The following is a 20276-nucleotide window of genomic DNA, read 5'->3' on the forward strand; positions in this document are numbered from 1 at the left end:
CCCCCCCCCCCCCCCCCCCCCCCCCCCCGGGCTCCCAGTTTGTCTTTGATTCTTAATGTAGTGACCCACAAGCTGGGCAAGTCATGTTCTCCCTCTGCCTCTTGTCTGGACTTGTGTCCCTGCCCTCTCCCCTCACCCAGTGGGGGCCAAGCTTCTCCCCTCCCCCAATCCTCCACACTGCCAAAGGGAAAATCAACTCCATCTCCAAGCTGCCAGTGCCCCTCCGCCATGTCTGGGCAAAGGCAGCTGGCTAGGAGCTGCCAGTGGGGTTGGGGTGGGGGCTGGAATAAAGACTGTGCCTTTATTCTGCCAAATCCCCAAATGGGGGTGGGCTGCTGGGATCTGGGGGAGAAGGAAGGAAAGAGAGGTGGAGCAGGAGCAGCCCATCCAGAACTTCTGTGGGATGGGGCAGGACAGGTGGCTGCCCTCTGATTTCCAGCTGGGACACCTTGGGAAAATTCCTGCTCCCCTACAGCTCTCAGAAACAGAACTTATTAGGGGTCTTTCCAGCTCTGACAATTTGGGATTGCTGCTGGGGAGTAGGGCAGAAGTTAGAGGAGACACCCATCCCCTAGCGAAACATTCCATCTGTCCCATGGCACATTGTGTAGGCATTTCCTCAGCTCCTATTGGGTGCGAGGTCTCGTAAAGGACAGAGGACAAGGAAAACCCACACTTGCCTCCAAGAATTTCAGTCAGGACACTCATTAAGCCATCTGAGGTCAGCCATAGGTGGTCGTGGGTGCATTTAGGGCCGAGGGGAATGGTGAGAGAAGAACCTCAGGAGAAGGTAGAGCTTCAGGGTGGAAACGTGGGCGGACAGAGCAGGAAGGGCAGCAGCAACCACAGGTGGAGGCGCAGAGTCAGCACTGGGCATGGCCCACACAGTTCCCTGCAGAGGGCACAGGGCCAGGTTGAGACTGTCACCTCTCTGTGGAATGGGACATGACCACCTTTGCCCTCCTCTCCACAGGATGGTGGGAATATTCAGTGAGCTGATGAGGGAGACACTGGTTTACCACCTTCATTGGACCTGCAGACTCCAGGTTTTACCATCCACGGGGTGGCAGGTCAGGCACCAAGAGGTGTGGCTGGATGGGGGGCAGAGCTGGCCTCCAAGGGGTGAGGGTAAGTCATTACTGGCCAAGGGGCTAGCTAGTGTCCCACCCCCTCCTCCTGCTTTCCCTCCCTTCTCCCTATAACTGACATGCCCAAGGAAAGCTCTCTGGGTGCCCAAAAAACACCATGTCATGAAAAGCTGTAGAATTAGTATTGAAGGGACCCTGGCCCAGGGAGTGTCCGGATTCCTGAACTAGGGAAGCCTCTAGTGTGGTTCCCCCTGACAGACAAGCAGGAATGTGGTATTGGAGAAGCCCACAGAGGTGGATAGGGACATTCACCAAACATTCCGAGTGTCTCTTCCATGCCAGGTGCTGGGGACAAAGAGAGGAGCCCTAAGGGGCCATGGGGTGGAGGGGTGGAGGCTGACCAGGGGCAGGCCAGAGGCAGGAGCCTGCCACAGCGACCCCTGCCCTTCTGCTGCAGTACTGGCGTTTCTCATTGACATTTGCTTTGCTTAAATACTAACAATAGTTTAAACGTGCTAAACTTTCCCAGCTGTGCTGGTGCTAAGGCTTCCCATGCACTATTTCACTTCATACTTTCAATAACCTCATGAGATAGGAGCTATCATTTTCCCGTTTCTACATAAGGAAACTGAGGCTTGGTAATATGAAGTCACATGCCTCAGGTCACATAATCCTGTAAGAGGTAGAGCTAGACTGAAGCCCAGCATCTTCTGACCTCAGTGACATGCAGGTGCCGGCTTGGGGCAGGGGGCATGGAGGCAGGGGGCTCTTGAAATGAGAAGAGGCTAGATGCTGAGAGCAGATTTCAGCAATAGCTGGAGCTGCCTCTGGTCTCCTCAGGACACTAAGATGCTCCTTGGGACATAAAGAGTGTCCTCAAGTGCCCGAGAAATCCTTGCCTGGGGAGGCCTGAGCTCTTCTGCCTGCCACCCACCACTGGTGTGAACTGACTGTGTGAAACTGGACCAGGCACCTCACATCACCCTCCTGAGTTGGAGAGAGGGCAGACCCAAGAGCACTGGAGAGCTCAGCTAGAATTCTGGATTCCTTTAGGGAGTCTGGAATCACAGATTGAGCATCAAACTGGGAGTCTGATGGCTACCTAGCAGCAGAACCAGGACAAGTGCTTCCTGTTGCTTCCTGAGGGCCCCACCGACGTCCGGCAAAGTGAAGCCTACGTGGGCTCGGAGGCCCTGCCCAGGATGCACCTGGGATTGTGCATCCCTAGGAGGAGCCCTCCTCTCACCACCATGTGTGCACACCCTCCAGTGTGTCTGTGTGCAGGCACCGGGCACCACTGAGGGCAAGAGGGGAAGGAAGAGGGGGGGCACTTTCCCTTTCCCTCCAGTGGGCAGAAGCCCAGAGGGCCCTGCCTCACCCTGAGCTGGCCGTGATGTCAGCAGAAATCTTGGGGCAGAGGGCCTCCTCTTACCTCAGCAACAGCCCTACCCTGCCCTAGGTCCCCCACCCACACCTGACCCAGCTCAGGCCTCCCAAAGGACACCCCACCACCACCACCTACCCCCCTACCACCCCTGCGAAGCCAGAGAGAAGCTGAGAGGAACCAGGTCCTGCTGCCCGCCTCTCCCGTGCCCTCTCTGGCCTCTCTCTCCCCATCTGCGAGGATGCCTGGGCCATGGGTGTGTGAAGAAGGCAGGGGCAGAAGGGATACCCCAGGTGCTCATCTCCTCCCTTGCCTGCCAGGAGCTTTCCCCGCCATTCTCCCAGGATGTTCCATTGCCCTGGCCAACCCATGCCGCAGGCTCTGTGACTCCGTCTCCCCTGGCAGAGGAGTGGGGTTACCTCTCCCTGGGCTGGAAGATCCTTATCCTGCCTGCCCTGCTGAGTCACTGTCGGCTCCTCCTGCTGTCTCCCCTCCCTCCCTCCCACCCGCCTCCCTCCTTCAGGCGTCTCACTGCTTTCTCCAGACTGTCCAGGCTCCTAAGGGGCCCTGGGGGTCAGAGGACAGCACCACCTCCCCTGGGGCTGTCCCTGTGATGCAGTGTTGTGGGGTCCCACCACGTGTGCCTGCGCTTCCAGACTTAGTGATAAAGAGAGAGTGCCTGCTCCACCTCCACCAGCTGTGTGACCTCGCACAAGTCACTTAACCCCTCACCTCGGGTTTCTCCTCTGTAAAATAGGGAGGATAATAATAGCAACTGCCTCAGAGAAAGGCACTCAGTCGAGTTAATAGACGTCAAATCACTGGCACTTGGGAGCAATAAATATTGCTGTTAAATAGTATTGCTACCTGTCCCTCATGCCTTATCCCTCTGTCTCTGCTATCGATGTCTCCTCTACCTAGAATTCCACCTACCCGTTAAGTCCCTGTGTATACACATCTAAACCTTATCTGGTGGCTGGCCAGTTAGCTCAGTTGGTTAGAGTGTGGTGCTGATAACACCAAGGTCTGGGGTTCGATCCACGTAGTGGCCAGCCGCCAGAAAAATAAAATAAATAAAACTTCTCTGTTCTTTCTTCTTCTGCCGTCTTTCTGAAGCCTGTCTCCACCACTCGCACTCTGACTCCCCACCACAGGGCCCTGGCTGCTCTACCATGTGTCCTAAGCTCTATCTGAGGATATCTCATCTCCCCCCTCACAATAAACAACTCCTAAGGACGTGACCTTGTATCCCAGACAGCATTCTTGTAGGATGTCAATGAGTTGAAGGAGGGTGGAGATGGGAAGGGTGGGTTCTCAGGGAACCGTTGCTCAGAAGGGAAGAAAGGAGCCAATCGATCCCATGCCAGCCCCATTCCAGGCTTTCAGGGCATCTGAAAGACATCGTGGTTTGTGTCTGTGAGGAGCTCACCCACTCCCAAGCACCCCCAGGCATCTTTGCGAGGTCCACCCCGTGTTCCTTAACAGCGCATACTGTACATACTTTAGTTTCAGCCGTTAACCAATGAAAAATTTGTTAAATAAAACAGGAACTTAAGAAGGTGTACAAAGGGCTGTGAGGCAGAGAAAGGAGAGATCAGAGGAGGGAGATGTTAGAGAAGACTTCACCCAGGGAGCGGGGGGATTTGAATGGCAAAAAGAGGAGGGTCACACCTGGCTTGGAACAGGTACAGGGTTTGGGGAGGAGATGCTCAGACCTCTGGGGTCCAGTCACCTTCCAGAAGCTTTCTGAAGCACCTTGCTGAATACTGTGGATCAATGAAGATGCACAGCCTGCCTGCCAGGGGCTTGGGATCTGTTAGGACAGAGAGCAAGATGACTTCAATACTGACCGGAGATGTGGGCAGCCTGCCAGGAGGTGCAGCATAGACCAGGGCACCAGGAACAGACCTCCTCCTACCTCCAGCTCCCCAGGGAACTCTAGAAAGATGCCTGGATTCTTTAGTATCAGAAAACCCAGGTCTACCATGTATTAGTGAGCCGTTAGCCTTGCCAAGTCTCTAGGGTGGTGGTGAAGCTCAAATGAGATAATAAACTGAAAGGGCTTTGCAAGTTGCAAAGCTCCAAGGAGACCAGAGAGACTTCTGGACTCCCCATCTGTGTAGACTATAGCTACTATTTACTGGGCACTCACTAATTGCCTGGCACTGTAGTGAAATATTTAAATACTTGACACAGACAATCTCACATCGTCCTCCTGAGGCAGGTGCTATTGTAGTTGCCATTTTACCATGGGGAAACTGAGGCACAGAGTTACATAACTTGCCTAAGTTCACATAGGCAGGCAACCTGGCTCCAGAGCCACCCTGCCCTTAATTAGTAGCACTCCCCCACCACCGGCCCCACTTCCTTGAAATTTCCTCCCCACCCCCATCTCCCCTGTAGTAAGCCCATCTTGGTCAGGCAGGACACCTTCTCTGCCCGCTTCCCCCTGTGAGTGTCTAGCATAAAGTTGGGCACAGAGCTGGCATCCACGGAAGCTTGTTTGACCCTATCTGAGGCTGACCTGCCTGGTCGGTTCTGTGAGCTGGTGTCTGTCTCCCTCTGCTGGCCCTTTAAGGGACAGCCTGGCCAGGATGCTTTCCCCAAAGCTGGTGGTGCCCTTGGCTCCCCCAAACAGTGGATGGCGAGTGTGGGGGATGTTGAGGAAAGGGCCCAGGACTCAGGCCAGCCTACAGGATCACCAGACTCTAGCCTACAGGATCACCGACATTCCCTCCTGGGTTCCCAGGGGCCTGGGGACTCAGGCCAGGTTCTAGCCTACAGGAACACTGACATTGCCTCCTTGGGTCCCTGCAGCCAGAAGTCTGCCTCCAACAGGGGCGCCAAGGGGTGGTCTTGGGGAGGCCAGGTGGCCTCCCTGGTGCCTTCCCAGGAAGACAGCAAGCCCCAAACATCCTCCTTCCCTTCTAACCCATGAATGAAGCTGTCATCCACAGATTTATCTAAACCTTTTGTGAAGCTATTTATATTTCCAACGGAGACCACATCTTGGGGTAATGAGTTCCATCGGTGTCCTCCCCTGCTGGGTGAAGCACGCTGCCTTTGATTTGTCCTAAACTTACCTCACTTATGCTCCAAGGGGGCCCCGTATAGCTCCAGCCTGCCAGGTTTTGGTGAATAATCCCGAGCTTCCCCCTTCCTATCCCCACTATGAGTTAAAAAATTCCATCCCATCTCCCCCCCACCTCCAGCTGTGCAGACTGAAAAGACCAGGTCCCTCCTTTGTGCACAGTGCCCAGCAGTATGGGCACACCCATCATCTCATGCCAGTCTCCAGCAGCCTGTGAAGAAGCCAAGGAGTCACACTGTCCTCACAAAGCTGAGGAAACCAAGGGCCCACAATTGTGGGGCTGGCACATGGGGCAGCTCGAGGCAGCAGCTTCCTCCTGACCTCTTCCCCCTACCCAAGAGTCCTCTTGATGTTTTCTAGTTTCTGGAGTGCAGACCTTTTCTCTGTAATATTGCTTTGGAGGGACTTTCCTCCTGGGTTTCTAGGGTGGATTTGCTGTGGCTTCATCTAAGGTGATGATTTGCTCCAGGTCTGACCCGAAGATACTGTTAGGATACACCCCAGAGATGAAGGTGTCAGGACAATGCAGTCATAATAATAGCAATACTAACAGCAGACTCCAAGAGGTGTTCTGTGTTAACTAAGTTAATGCTCACAAATGCCCTTGAGGTGGTGCTATGGGTTGAATTGTGTCTCCCAAAGGTTCATGTATTAATCCCCACTGTAATAGTGTTGAGGGTGGGAAATACTATTATGGTAATTGAAAGATGGGGCCTTTAAGAGGTGATGAGATCGTGAGAACCATGCCCCAGTGAATGGATTGATCCATTTATGGAGTAATAAGTTGATGGTTTAATGGGTGGTTATGGGCGTGGTTCTGTCGGCTTTATAAGGAGAGTGAATGAGCAGGTGAGCTCTCTTTTGCTCAAGCCATTCGCTGTGTGACACCCTGCATCGCTGTAGAGCCACCACCAAGAACAAGGCCCTCACCAGATATGCTCCCTGTACCGTGGACTTTCCAGCCTCTGAAACTGTAAGAAATAAATTCTATTTCTTTATAAATTACCCAGCTTCAGGTATTCTGTTATAAGCAACAGAAAACGGACTAATACATGTTATGACCCCCAATACAGAGTAGGAAACTGAGGTAGAGAACAGAAGCACCTTGTCCATTTTCACACAACCTGAAAGTGATGGAGCCAGGACTCAGACCTAGGCAGCTGGCACCTAGAACCCCACTCTCCATTTCAACAGACAACCCTGGGTTCAAGTCTTGGAAGCTCTCTGAATCCCATATGCTTTGGTCACTCAACACAGACTTATTAAACCACTACTAGGTGCCAAATGTTCTTCTGCCTGCTGGGAGAAATGCTAGGGAGCAAGAAAGGCATGGGCAGAGCTCGGCATTGGGGGCTGGCAGCACCTGGTGTGCCACAGACACATCACGAGCAGGCCGAGTAGTGCCCCGCCAGCTCAGTGCCCCCAGCAGCTTAGAGCTAGGGTTACTCCAGATCAACCCTATAAATACCATTTTCTGTGTGTGCACAGACTAGATCAAGACAAACCAGAGTGAACTCCCAAGCTCTACACTCCCTGCCCTTCTGCTCTTTAGTTACCCCAATCTGGCAAAACTCCAACCACGAGTAATCCCACATGTGCTCTTGTGTCTATAAGGGGGCTGCACAGGACATCCCATGATTGGACAGAGTGGTGCCTGCAAATCATCCTCACCAATGGCTCCTCAGCAGATGTGCTTTTCTGGTCAACTCGTTCTCCATGCCTCTTCTCCCTCAGACTGCTTCTTCCTCCAGGAAGCCCTCCCTGCTGCCCCTTATGGCTCTACCCAGTGACATGCTCTTATAGCCCATGTCATCATCATTCCTGGCCCTTCTCAAAGGTATAATTTCATATTTCCTGTGCTGATTCTTTGACTAATGTCAGCTTCCCCCCACTAGAATGTAGCTCTCCTCACCTTCTCCAGCTCAGGAACCCTGACTCTGCTGAGGGTGCAGGTCCTCAAACTGTCCAGGCAGACTGCCACTGAGAGCCTTGACCTTGGCCATTCCCTCTACCTGGAGCACTCTTCCCCAGATGTCTGCAGGGCTCACCCATCACCTCCTTCAGGTGTTTGCTCAAGTGTCAACTCTTCAATGATGCCAGTGTGGCCATGCCATTTAAAGTCGAAGCCTTCCTCCCCCAACCCTCCTTTCTCCCTCTCCAGGTTTTCTTTTCTCCGTAGCGCCCACCACCTTCTAGCATACTATGTGATTGACTCGTTTATTTTGTTGTTTGTCTCTCTCCACCTGGGTGGAAGCCCCATGACAGCAGGGATTTTTGTCCTATACTCTTCCCCATACTTAGAAAAGTGCGTCAATATCTGTTGAATGAGTGAATTACTGAGCACCAAGATCCCAAGCTTTGGGCTTCCTACAGCTTCAGACCTAACCAGATGGGTGAGAAGTGGTGGTTGAAGTGAAGAAATTTCCCAGCAGATAATTATTTTAAGGGTCTGAAATGGTAACCACTTCCATTCCATATCTGCCACCCCTCACCCACACACACATACTTACACACTTAATTGTAGAAGGCCACCTCTACTGCAGGGTATGGTGAAGACGATAAATTTGGAATTTGAAAGACTCCCAAGAGAGCATCTCATCCAATCCCCTCATTTTATTGAGAAACAAACAGGCCCAGAGGAGGGGCTTTGACTTGCTTGAGATCATCTATGAGCAGGGCTGGAGCTACACCCAGGTCTCCTGATGTTTAGCACAGACCCCAAATCCTCTTTGGGTCCCTATACTCATCCCTTTCCCAACACAAAGTGTTCATAATAGCTCTGAGCTCCTCATTCCCCACGTGTGACCTCCCTCCTGGACCTGAACGGCATTATTGGATATGCCGACTGTGAGCCTGGAGAGGCTCCCTGGCCTCAGAGTGGAAAGCTCCCTCCAGCCCCACAGGCTGGGGGCGGGGAGAGGGGAAGAAGCACAGCCGAGTACAGCTCCTCTCTAGAGCTGTGGGTAGATGAGGGGCACGCAGAAGCCGAAGGGACCCTTCAGGATCACAGTGCATCAAAGTTAAAAGGGACCTCACGGAGCATCACATATACAGATGAGGAAACAGCCTGAGACAGGAGGGTCTCGCACAAAGTCAAGAGCAAGTCAGTGCTGAATCCCAGATGAGAGACCCAGGTCTCCTGACTCCCAGCCAGGCTCCTTTCTGGTTTTATTTATTTTTATTTTTTGTTGCTGGCTGGTATGGAGATTTGATCTTAGTGTTACAAGGCTGTGCTCTAATCAACTGGGTAACTGGCCAGCCCTCCTTTCTGGTTTTAAGTCCTTCAGAAGGTACAGATAATTTCTGACTTTTTGCAAGGGGTTGGGAGGGTGACTGAAAACTCATTAGGAGTCCTCCAGCCAGCCACCAAAAAAAAAAAAAGAAGAAAAGTCCTAAAGAGCTTATGGCTCCCTTCCATTCTCCCTAGGGCCTTGCTCCAAAGACCTTAAGACCACAGGACCCTACAGCCCCTTAGGTGTCACAGGCAGAAACAGGAATATTATGTGAATGTGTGTGAATATTCACAGCCTTCCCCTCCTTTGCCTTCTGGGGAGGTTGGGTTTCTACCTCCTGTTCCAGGTGGGCTGCCCGGGTAATGGGTATGGGGCAGAGGTGGAGAAGCTGGGAAGGCTATGCTGACTTACATTGGAGAGGAAAAAGAGAGCGATCCAGAGCAGAGGAAAAGGTAAGAAAGCAAACCGATAATGCTATGGGGCTTTTGCTTTGTTTTTTGTTTTTGATGGGGAGAGTGTGGGCTCAGCTATCGTACAGGGAAGGTGGGACTGTGGGCAGTGGGTTGAAAGTTGGATTTGAGTCTCTCACCACAGCACTGTGCTAAGAGTGACTTAGAGGCAGCTCAGCTTTATTTGGTTCACAAATTTATTATGCACTTATTTGTTGATTATCTACTGGGGGCCAGGCCCTGTGTGAGGTACAGGGATATAGCAATAAACAAAACAGATATGGTCCATACCCTGGAGAGGCCGACATCCCAGTGGGGAAGACAGGTGTTAGATAAGTGAACACATGTACGAAACCACGTTAAGTTGTGATAAGTGCTATGGCTAAAACAGGGCGAGGGCTGAGCTACAGATTACTAGGCTGGGCCGGGGCAGAGAAGGCCTAGCTGAGGAGGGGCAACTGCCGCTGAGCCGTGAGGGAGAGAAGGGCCAGCATGTGAGAAGTGGGAGGGCTGTGCCCAGTGGTGGGAATGGCATGTGCAAAGATCCCCAGGTGGAAGCGGAAGTGGCACATTGAGGGGACAGGGCCAGCATGGCTGCGCAGGTGATCAAGGGGAAGAGACAGGTGGAGCCATGGGTGGGGCTGGCTCCTGCGTGATAAAGAGTTTGGATTTTATGGCAACCACTGGAGCCATGTAAACAAGGGAGAAGCAAGACACAATCCACATTTAGAAAGGCCACTTCTGCTGCTGTATGCAGAGTGGACTGGAGGGGGCAGGGTGGAGGCAGGAGAGCACTGAGAGCTGTTACAGGTGAGAGAGGATGGTTGCCCAAGCAAGGTGGTGGCCGTGGAGACGGAAGGGGAAGGTGAAGTTGTCATCTGTTTGGGAGGCAGAGCTGTCAGGATCTGCTGAAGGTTTGTACAGATGGTGGGGTTAAGGACGCCCAGTTTACTGAGCTAAATGCCCTGGTAGAGGCGGTGCCATTTACACTTGACTCCTCAGGAAGGGGAAAGGGCAGAATAACCTCCTCTAGAGTAGGGGCAAAGGCTGGGGGAGGAGGGGAAGTGAGGGGAAGGAGAGGGAAAAAGTGCGGGGCTGGAGGGCAAGGGGCCTCAGGCAGAATGTAGCCTCAGCAGTACCTACAGGCCCAGAGGGGAAAGGTGCAGGCCGGCCCTACAGGAAGCAGCGATGCCCAGGCCTCTTTAAGAAGAGAACCTTGGTGCTGCAGGGAACTAGGGGTCAGAGAGTCCCCTCCAAGACTTGCCTTTCACTTTACACGCGTGGGCACTGAGATTAGGGCTAGAAGACGACCGTCCACACGATGAAGCCCCTCCTTTCACACAGGCTGGGGTCTTTATTTTTCCGGCTGGCTGGTACGGGGATCCGAACCCCTATGGGGTCTTTTTAAAATGCACATAACCATGATCTACCCTCATAAAACACTTCCACTGCTTCCCAGAAGTGCCCCTCATCTGGCAGCCCCCCTCTCTGTGAGGCTCACACGCCCACTTCCCTCCACGCGGCAGAGCGCTGTGCACGGCTGAACGTTTACTCTTGCCCTTCCCTCTGCCAGGTACACCCTTCTACCCCTTTCTTCCAGGGCAATCTTCTGTTCTTTCTTCCTGGATCAATGAAGGATCCTCAAAGCCAGAATGAACAGCCACCTCCCGCCCCTTGTTCCTGCAGCAAGTTGCTTTGACCTCTTTTTAGAGCTGGTGGTTGCTGCGAGTGCCCGGCCCAGACCGGGTGCGGACGGTCTTGCCTCGACTCTGTATCCCCCGGGACAGACGCCCAGGAAGTGCGTACTAAATTAGTGGCCCACGGGGGGCTCGCCGGTCCACCGCACCAGGCAGCTCGCGCCCTGGGGTTTCGTCCTCTACCCCTCGCGTTCGGGTGCGCAGCTCGCCGCGTGTCCAGCCGAGCGGCCCCGCGCTCCAGGGCCGCGCAAAGGCCAGGGACGGTCCTGGAGAGCGAGCAGCCGTGGCTGAGGCCGGCGCACGGCGCCCCCGGCCACGTGACGACAGGGCCCGACCCCCCGTCAGCGGACCGCGTCACGTGACAGGGGAACCTGCGAGCGTTTTCTCACGTGACGGAGGCACCGGCGCGTGGACCAATGAGGAGGCGGGGGCGGGGGCGGGGGTGGCCGGCAGTCGGCGCGCGGGAAGGGATCCCTGGGCCCCGCGGCTGCCACGGAGCCCTGCCGGGTGGCCTCGCCGCAGGTCGACCACGTCTCAGCCTAGTGGCAGGCTAGGCCCGGGTTCGGTGCCGGGGGCAGCATGAAGTGCCTGGTCACGGGCGGCAACGTGAAAGGTGAGTTCGGGCCGGCCTAGCGGGGGGCGCACGTGAACCAACCCGAGGCGCCAGCCTCACCCACTGTCTGCTCTCCTGCCCGCAGTGCTCGGCAAGGCTGTCCACTCCCTCTCCCGAATCGGGGACGAGCTCTACCTGGAACCTTTGGAGGACGGGGTGAGGGGCAGGGGCATGGGGGCATTCCACCCGGGAGACTGTAACCTGGACTCGAGTCCCGCCTCCACCAGGCAGGATGAGCTTGTTTTCTCCCTGGTTAGTGGGGCGTCAGCTTGGTCCTTGTCATCTCCCATGCTGGTGTGTGAATTGAGGGCAGTCGTCCTCCCTGGAGCACCCAGTGGCGGGATGGGGCGAGGGTGGTGTAGACTTAGAGTAACTACGGGGAAGGGCGGGGTGTGTGGACCCGTGCCTCTAGGAGCAGTGTTGAGGCGGACTGGGAAGGCTCATGGAGCAGGTGCTCCAAGGAGGAGGAGGTTTCAACAGGTGATAGTGGAGGGGGAGGACGTTAGGGCAAATGCAAGCCAGAGGGCTGGGCCTGTCGCTGCCCCTGACCACGTCGCTCTCCGTGATTTTCGTGGCCCAGCTCTCCCTTCGGACGGTGAACTCCTCCCGCTCTGCCTATGCCTGCTTCCTCTTTGCCCCGCTCTTCTTCCAGCAGTACCAGGCGGCCAGCCCTGGTCAGGACCTGCTGCGCTGTAAGATCCTGATGAAGGTGAGGCTCTTCCCTCAGCAGCAGCACTTCCCCACCCCAGGAATCTCCACTAGCTGTGCCTCTGCTCTGGGCACTCAGTAAATGCCAGTTGGGGAGAGACACATGCAGGCACAATCCCATGCACAATGCAGCGAGGAGCACAGCAGAGACATCCACAGGGTAAAGGGAGCTGTGGACAGGGCAACTGATTGAGCCAGGGACTTGGAGACGGTGGTGAGATTCCCATTGTCCAGGCCAGGAAAGGTGAACAGGTCTTTCAAGGCATTCCAGGCAGAGGAAACAGCATGAACAAGATCTAGAAGTGTGCAAATGCCCCACATGTCATGGGAGCCCCTATCCTGGTGTTACATGCTGGGCTCATGATGGGTCCGGGCCTACATGGGATATGAGAGCTGGTTGGTGGAGGTGTAGTGCAGGGCTGATGTGTCTTCCCCTACTCAGTCCTTCCTGTCCGTCTTCCGTTCGCTGGCTATGCTGGAGAAGACTGTGGAAAAATGCTGCATCTTCCTGAATGGCAGCAGCAGCCGCCTGGTGGTCCAGCTGCACTGCAAGTACGGTGAGTAGGCAGTTGTCCCATCAAGAGGTCCCTGAGGGTTGGGAGGGAGGAGGTAGGTGAGGCCCACTGAGACCCCGTCTGCCCATCCAGGGGTGAGGAAGACTCACAACCTGTCCTTCCAGGACTGCGAGTCCCTGCAAGCCGTCTTCGACCCAGCCTTGTGCCGCCACGTGCTTCGTGCCCCAGCACGGTGAGCACACCCCTGCCACACGCACAGCCCTAAGTCTCTCTCTTCCTTCTTTCGGGCCTCAAGGGTCTATTTAAAAGGATTCCTCCTCCATTTTCTTTTTTTTTTTTTTTTTTTTTTTTTTTTAAAGATGACCGGTAAGGGGATCTTAACCCTTGACTTGGTGTTGTCAGCACCACGCTCAGCCAGTGAGCGAACCGGCCATCCCTATGTGGGATCCGAACCCGGGGCCTTGGTGTTATCAGCACCGCACTCTACCGAGTGAGCCACGGGCCGGCCCTCCTCCCCCATTTTCACTACAGGGTTTCTCAGAGACTCACCCAGCCCAGTGTGCTCTCAGTTCCTTCCCTGGCTCTTTAAAGGCACAGGCTGATGAGGAGGGGCAGGTGCCTTCTTGCTCCCTTTTCCTTATTGTCTTTACGAGTCTGCAGGCTGCATCTTGAAGGTCTGGCCCGGCTTTCTGGCCTGTCAGACCCACTCTGATTCCTCTCCTAGAGGAATCATCTCTGGCCTGCCATCAAATCTCTTGTCTACCTCAGTAACCTTGAAGGTCTGTCCTTAACTATGCAACTTAGAGGTTCAAAACCCTTCTCTGGCCTGGTCATCCTGGGGATGTTCTCCATTCAAGGGCAGCCTCTCTTCCTAACTGCCTGAGCTCAAGCCTTGAAGCGCCCCCAGACCACGGCAAGAGGCTGGGCAGGGAGGTTGAGGTCCAGGAGGGCTGCCTGAACAATCAGCCATGAGGGTGGAGCCGTTCTGGTGCTGTGCAGAGCGGGCTTGCTCCCTGCCCCGTGCTGGATGCTGCTTGCATTCAAGTACCCAAGGTCCTGTTCATTTCTCATGGTGACTGAAGGTCCCTGTGGGTCCTGACAGTCTGTTTCCTTAGGTTCTGTTGAGCTAGCCCTGCTCAGGACTCCTTTGGGTAGAGAAAGGAGGGAAGGCTATCACCTTGGTCTGCATTTGGGGGTTATTTCTTCCTCTCTTTCTCTCTCTCTTTTTGGCAGCTGGCCAGTATGGGGTTCCTCTCTTTTTAAAAATGATTGATTATTTCTCTTTTTCTTATGAACAGTTTCAAATACATATTAAAGCAGATATCAGCTCCTGTCCCCAGTTGTCCTGAGGCAAATTCCAGATGTTATTTTATCTGTAAATCTTTAGCAATGTGTATCCTTGGAAAACAAGGATTTAAGAGTTCTTTTTGAGGGCCAGGTTTTTTTGTTTTTTTTTTTAAAGATGACCGGTAAGGGGATCTTAACCCTTGACTTGGTGTTGTCAGCACCACGCTCAGCCAGTGAGCGAACCGGCCATCCCTATATGGGATCCGAACCTGGGGCCTTGGTGTTATCAGCACCGCACTCTCCCGAGTGAGCCACCGGGCCAGCCCGAGGGCCAGGTTTATAGGGATGGCATGACTGTGGTGTCCCACCCCAGGGCCTCTCCCACCCCTGCATGGTCAGGTGCTGCCTGCCCATCCTTCCTGCTGCCTTCTCTGGCTCTGCTCTTATCTGCCCCGTCCCTTCTCTCCCACCTTGGGAACATGATGGGATCCCTATTGTGTCCTGCTTGTTCTGTTCTCTCCCGCCCAGGGCATGTTAGGCCTGTACACATAGGCACATGCTCATGTGCATGTGTCCTCTGAGAGAAAAGCCCCTGTGCGGGGATATGCATCAGGTGTAATGCCCTGGTCTCCTCTCAGGGTCCTGGGGGAGGCTGTTCTGCCTTTCCCACCTGCGCTGGCTGAAGTGACGCTGGGCATTGGCCGTGGCCGCAGGGTCATCCTGCGCAGCTACCAGGAAGAGGAAGCAGGTGAGGGAGCCAGATGTGGCCTGGGATAGAGTAGTTGGGAGAGGGGTGGGACCCAGGGGCCCAAGTTCCTCTTGTTCCTGCCCCTACAGACAGCACCGTCAAAGCCATGGTGACTGAGATGAGCATTGGAGAGGAGGATTTCCAGCAGATGCAGGCCCAAGAAGGGGTGGCCATCACTTTTTGCCTCAAGGAATTCCGGGTGAGGTTCCACTGCCTCCCCCACACCTCAAGCTCACCAACCTGTCCAGCCTAGGGCCTCACCACTCTGCCTCTTCCCTCCCAGGGGCTCCTGAGCTTTGCAGAGTCAGCAAACTTGTCTCTTAGCATTCACTTTGATGCTCCAGGCAGGTAATTCCCAGCCTCAGAACAGGGGAGGGGAGGGTTCTGGGATGACAGGAGCTGAGTGGGATGTCCTAGCTTGAGGCCCCTGTCCCCTGCCCAGGCCAGCAATCTTCACCATCAAGGACTCTCTGCTGGATGGCCACTTTGTCTTGGCCACACTCTCAGACACTGACCCACACTCCCAGAACCTGTGCTCCCCAGAGCTCCACCAGCCAGTGCCTCAGATCCAAACCCACAGGTGAGAGGCCCCCACCCCCACATTCCTCTCCCACCGCTGTGCACCCAGCCTGAGCCTGCTGCTTCCAGCTTTTGCACCTCCCCCAATGCACACGCTTCCTGTCAGGCCCTGGCCCCTCCAGTGCTCACAGCTTCCAGCCTTGCAGGCTCTGCCTTCATGGTCAGCTGTACTCAGAGACCCCTCCCAACCAAGGAAGTGTCCCCAAGGTCCTGCTGGCTTGCTTCTCTGGCTGAGGCCTCCCCTCTGAGCCTCCTCCCAGGCCAAGGAGGGAAAGGGCTGCTGGGAGGCAGGGAGTTGCCTGGGCTGGGGGAAGCAGGTGGCTGGAAGGGCAGATGGGTTTGGGGAGGATGGGCCCAGTGTAGTTAAAGCAGAGGAAGTTTGGTCTGGCCCCCTGCCTAGCGTGTCCCTGAGCTCCAGTGCTCTCCAGTTCTGTCCCCTGGGAAGGTGCGGGCTTAGGCCCCAAGTGGCCCAGCTCATAGGACTTGCTGCTCTCCTTCCCCAGCTGAGCCAAACTGGCCCCTAGGATGCCACCCTCAGGCCCCTACCTGAACTCTGATTAAAGGGATTCCAGGCCCACCCCCTCCAGGAAGCCACCGCTTAACCCCTGCACTCTCCCCTCTCCAACCAAATCAGGAAGTATTAAAACCAAGAGATCACCAGCAGTCATGAGGCCCCAAAGGTCCCTCTCAGTCCTACAAGGTGGGGCCCTGCTGTTGTGCCCCCTCTTCTCTCCCTGATCCTTGCTGATACTCCTGTTTCTGCCTGCAGCACACCCCACTTGGATGACTTTGCCAATGATGACATTGACTCTTACATGATCGCCATGGAAACCACAGTAGGCAATGAGGGCTCAAGGGTACTGCCCTCCATTTCCCTTTCACCTGGCCCGCACTCAGAGGAGGAAGATGAAGCTGAGCCCAGTACAGTGCCTGGGACTCCCCCACCCAAGAAGGTAGGGGCTGGAGGTGGAGGCAACATGTGGGAGGTGAGGAAGGCAGCAGCCTCCAGAACTCACTTGGCCCCTGTTCTCTTTCCAGTTCCGCTCGCTGTTCTTTGGCTCTATCCTGGTCCCTGTACACTCCCCCCAGGGCCCCAGCCCTGTGCTGGCTGAAGACAGTGAGGGTGAAGGCTGAGTTGAGAACCTGAAGTCTTGTCCAGAGGCCATGGACTAAATGAAGCCCTAGCCAGCACGGGCCTGAATCTCAGCCCTGGGGGGTCATAAAGGTGGGCTGTGCTGGAGCTAAGCTGGCTGTTCTGCTACCTCCTGCAGGCCATTGACCGTGATGGGCCTGGGACCTGTAACGTCCTCCCAATTATCAAGCAATCATGTCTGCTCCCAGGCCTGGTGCTGGGCAGCCATCTGACAGGAGCCTCTTTTTTTTTTACCACAGAGCCTCAGGCCAGATTCCAGCCATCTGGCTTGGGCTGAAAGCCTGCTTTCCTCAGGCTCACCTCTCTAAGAAAAAAAAACAGTGGGGCTGCTGGTCCCTGCTGATCCACCTTCTCTGCCAATCATGACCTGTCCCTCCCTCAAATCCTAGGCACACCTCTGGGACCCTCTATGGCCAGCACAGACTGTTTTCCCAATACTCTGGCCATGGCTTGGACTTCTAAGAACCTTTGGCCCTGAATGTGTGGCTGGGATTGCCCTGGCTGGGGCCCCATGCCCAGTAAGCCTGCCCTCTTAAGTGGCTCTGTGCAGAAGGGCTGCCAGGCCCAGTTTTTGGGACAAGGGAGACAGAGACTGTGGCGAGAATCCAGCTTTGACCTTTATTCGAGAGACCAGATGGGTTGCCCCAGGATCAGCTGCCAGCCCTGAGGCCAAGCAAGGCTGGAGACCCACAATCTGGCCTGCCATTGCCCTGAGCTGCAGCCTCGGCCCCAGGATCCTGCTTGCAGCCACTGCAGGTGCAGGCAGAGGGAGCCCTGAGGGATTGGATGCTGCTATTCATTAAAAAAAGGAAAAATACATGAAGTCTCCATGTTCCCCAAGACAGGTGGGCCTGAGGAGCCAGTGTGACACCCCCATATCCATGGCAGCGTGATTAATGTACAATCAATCCATCTGGGGTAGAGGAGCAGTACACAGGGGCTATTTCTTGGCTTTGGCGGAGTTTCGGGGAGGAGTGATGGGTCGGCCTCCAGGGTTCAGGCCACTAAACTGCCCATATTTTCCCTTGTTCTTGTCGGCGGGCTTCAGGATCTAAAAGAGAAAGCTGGTCAGGCTCACAAGGCTAACCCACAAAACCCGTCAGCTTCTTCCCCACACCCACCTGGAAGGAGCACATGAGAGTCTCATCCACACTCATCATGGCGCCGGCATTGTCAAACTCGCCACAATAGTTGGGAGCTGAAAAAAGTGTTACCAGCTGCCGCTTGGCAAAGAACTCATAGCCATCTTCTACCACCTGGGTAAGAGGGGCAAAGTTAGTTCACAAGTGGCGGCCTGCCCATTCCTTCTCCCCACTCAGACCCTGAGCCACCGGCCCACCTGGTGTGCCCGACAAATAAGGTCCAAATCGTGCTTGTGCAGGAACTTGGCCACCACCTCAGCCCCAAAGGTAAAGGAGACACCACGGTCGTTCTCGCCCCAGCCCTGCACATCCTTGTCAGGGTCAGACCACAGCAAATCGCATAGCAGGCCCTGGTCAGGCACATCTGTGGGCCGCATGATACGCCGAATCTGCTCCATGGACTGCAGGTCTGGGGACAGGCCTGGGGGCAGAGGGGACAGGTCACTTCCTCAAGCCTGAAAACAAGGACCCCCTTCCTCCAGGAAGCCTTTGCCAGTGAGCCTTCCCATTACCACCTGGCCCCTCTCCTGGACTCCTGGGAGTCCAGGCACCAGAAGTCATCACCTTCCCCTCAGCTTTTCCCAGTACCCAAACACAAGCACAGAGATGTTCCCTGTTCTCTGGGAGCATAGCACTCCCTGGAGAAGAGAGACAAGTAAATTCCATGCAGGATGCTGAATGCCACAACAGGAAAATGAGTGTGGCCTCGCAGTGGGGTGCAGGGGGGACCTCCTGGAAGAGATGATATATACAACAAGACCCAAGGGAGAGTTGTTCCAGGTGACTGGTAACATGTCCTCCAGCTGACAGCTTCATCCCCATGGATGTGGCCAAGGCTCCTTCTTCCCAGGCTTTCCCTTGGTACCTGCCCCAGAGCCACCCTCACCTCCGTGACAGCAGAAGATCTTCTCATCCACAATGGCTGCGATGGGAAGGCAGTTGAAACAGTCAGTGAAGGTTTTCCACAGTTTGATGTTGTAGCGTCTCTTGCCTGCGCAGGGGAAGGAGAAGGCTCATGAGGAGGCCTGCCTGCCCCACCCTCAACTTGGGTCTCTGGGCCCTGCAGGGCATTGGTGGTCTATTCAAACAGCTGGGAGAAGGGAGGGGAAGGCAGAGAGGGCTCAACCCTCCTCCTCCCCGCCCACACACACACTGCCTATCAGCCTTCCAGGAGTAATTCTAAAGCTCACAGGAACCCGAATTCCAATCTGGACCAACCTCACTGGTGGCACCCGTCCCCACTCCATGAGCAGAGCCAGGCCAAGACTGGGTCTGGTTTATCACAACTTCTGGCCAGCAGAGTCTAGTTCATATAGGCATGCTAAGTGCTTAAGTAACGGATGTACTGGAGGGGAGTGTCTTCAGGGAGGGCCCTGAGGGAAAGTATTAGAATATGGGCAGCCTTCTAGTTGGCAGCCAGTCATTGGACCCCTCCTGACTGCCAGCCCCCATGGCAGGGAGGTTAGGGCAGACAGAAATGAACTGACCCACGCCCTGCCTTCGCGGAGCTCATAGTCTAACAGGTATCTGTCAGATACATCACTGCCGCTGGGCCAGTGTGAGGGTCCCACTGAACAGCAGGGAGTGCAGCCCCCGACCACTCACACTCATCATAGAAACCATAGATGCGGTTGATGCTGGCACACTCATGGTTCCCACGGAGCAGGAAGAAATTCTCAGGGTACTTGATCTTATAGGCCAACAGCAGGCAGATGGTCTCCAAAGACTGCTTGCCCCGGTCCACATAGTCCCCCAGGAAGAGGTAGTTGCTCTCCGGAGGGAATCCGCCATACTCAAACAGCCGCAAAAGGTCATAATACTGACCATGGATGTCACCTGTGACCCAGGGAACTACGTAAGATGGGTGCAGGGTCTAGACTTGAACCCAGGGCCGGAATTGGGTTCAAGGGAGGGGGGATCCAGGAACTTGGGGGGCCAATGCCAGTTTCAGGAAGCCAAAGGGGCCTGGGCAGGAGCTCACCGCAGATCTTGAGGGGTGCCTCCAGCTCCAGAAGAATGGGCTGGCTCAGGAAAATCTCCCGAGATTTGAGGCACAGACCACGGATCTCGTTCTCTGTCAGCTGTACATTCTTTCCAGGCCGCGAGCCCTGCACTGGGGGTGGAATGGGGTGTCAGGACCCTGGCTCCTCAGACGGGAAGAGAGTGGGCGACACGGGTGTCCCCATGGGCACCTCTAGGGGCGCCTGGGCCTCCTGGGCCCCTCCTTGCTCAGGGACAGCTGTTACTGCTGAGCCTCCCAGTACAAGACCCCAAATACCCTCAAGGCCCTCCAAAGGGAACTGCTGTGCGCAGGGGTCTGCCACCCCAAACCTCATAGCGCAGGACCCCTTCCCGGGCTAGGCTTCACAAGTTTCTGCCTCACCCAAGAGCGCAGGCCAAGCCAGGCGCCCCCAGCCCAGGAGAGGGGGCTGCTCCGCGTGCCAGAGCGGGCCCCAGACCTCTCGGGCGCACCCGTGAGTGGGGGGCCGGCTGTGACCACGGGACCTCGCGGTCCCGTCCCCGCCCAGTCTAAGCTGGCCCCGGGAGGGGCAGGCCCGCCCGTGCGCCTCGTATAACTTCGTATAATGT

The 20276-nt window shown here is 55.4% G+C and overlaps 2 protein-coding genes and 1 non-coding gene across 5 annotated transcripts in view; 2 read left to right on the forward strand and 1 right to left on the reverse strand.

Moving 5' to 3' along the window:
- The first annotated feature begins 3450 nt into the window (after nt 1-3450).
- Nucleotides 3451-3524, forward strand: TRNAI-GAU. The gene has a single exon. It is a non-coding gene; the product is annotated as a tRNA-Ile (tRNA).
- An 8211-nt stretch (nt 3525-11735) lies between these two features.
- Nucleotides 11736-16757, forward strand: RAD9A (RAD9 homolog A (S. pombe)). Of its 3 annotated transcripts, XM_008572084.1 has the most exons (10): nt 11736-11807; nt 12136-12264; nt 12706-12820; nt 12911-13010; nt 14704-14813; nt 14903-15012; nt 15097-15161; nt 15256-15393; nt 16162-16345; nt 16431-16757. In XM_008572084.1, exons 2-10 carry the CDS (start codon nt 12259-12261, stop codon nt 16524-16526), a joined length of 924 nt encoding a protein of 307 aa, XP_008570306.1. In that variant the 5' UTR covers nt 11736-11807; nt 12136-12258; the 3' UTR covers nt 16527-16757. The 3 variants fall into 3 exon arrangements, with proteins under 3 accessions (XP_008570306.1, XP_008570307.1, XP_008570308.1); XM_008572085.1 differs by lacking the exon at nt 12911-13010 and having other exon boundaries at nt 11739-11807; XM_008572086.1 differs by lacking the exon at nt 12911-13010 and having other exon boundaries at nt 11739-11807; nt 12748-12820.
- A 385-nt stretch (nt 16758-17142) lies between these two features.
- Nucleotides 17143-20276, reverse strand: part of PPP1CA (protein phosphatase 1, catalytic subunit, alpha isozyme) — a 3919-nt gene continuing 785 nt past the window's right edge. The window contains 7 exon segments of the mRNA XM_008572108.1: nt 17143-17596; nt 17667-17801; nt 17885-18108; nt 18574-18678; nt 19293-19523; nt 19669-19804; nt 19806-19831. Of these exon segments, the coding sequence (XP_008570330.1) occupies nt 17486-17596; nt 17667-17801; nt 17885-18108; nt 18574-18678; nt 19293-19523; nt 19669-19804; nt 19806-19831 (968 nt within the window). The 3' untranslated portion in view covers nt 17143-17485.

Source organism: Galeopterus variegatus, unplaced genomic scaffold, assembly GCF_000696425.1.
Source record: "Galeopterus variegatus unplaced genomic scaffold, G_variegatus-3.0.2 Scaffold752, whole genome shotgun sequence".
Lineage (NCBI taxonomy): Eukaryota > Metazoa > Chordata > Mammalia > Dermoptera > Cynocephalidae > Galeopterus > Galeopterus variegatus.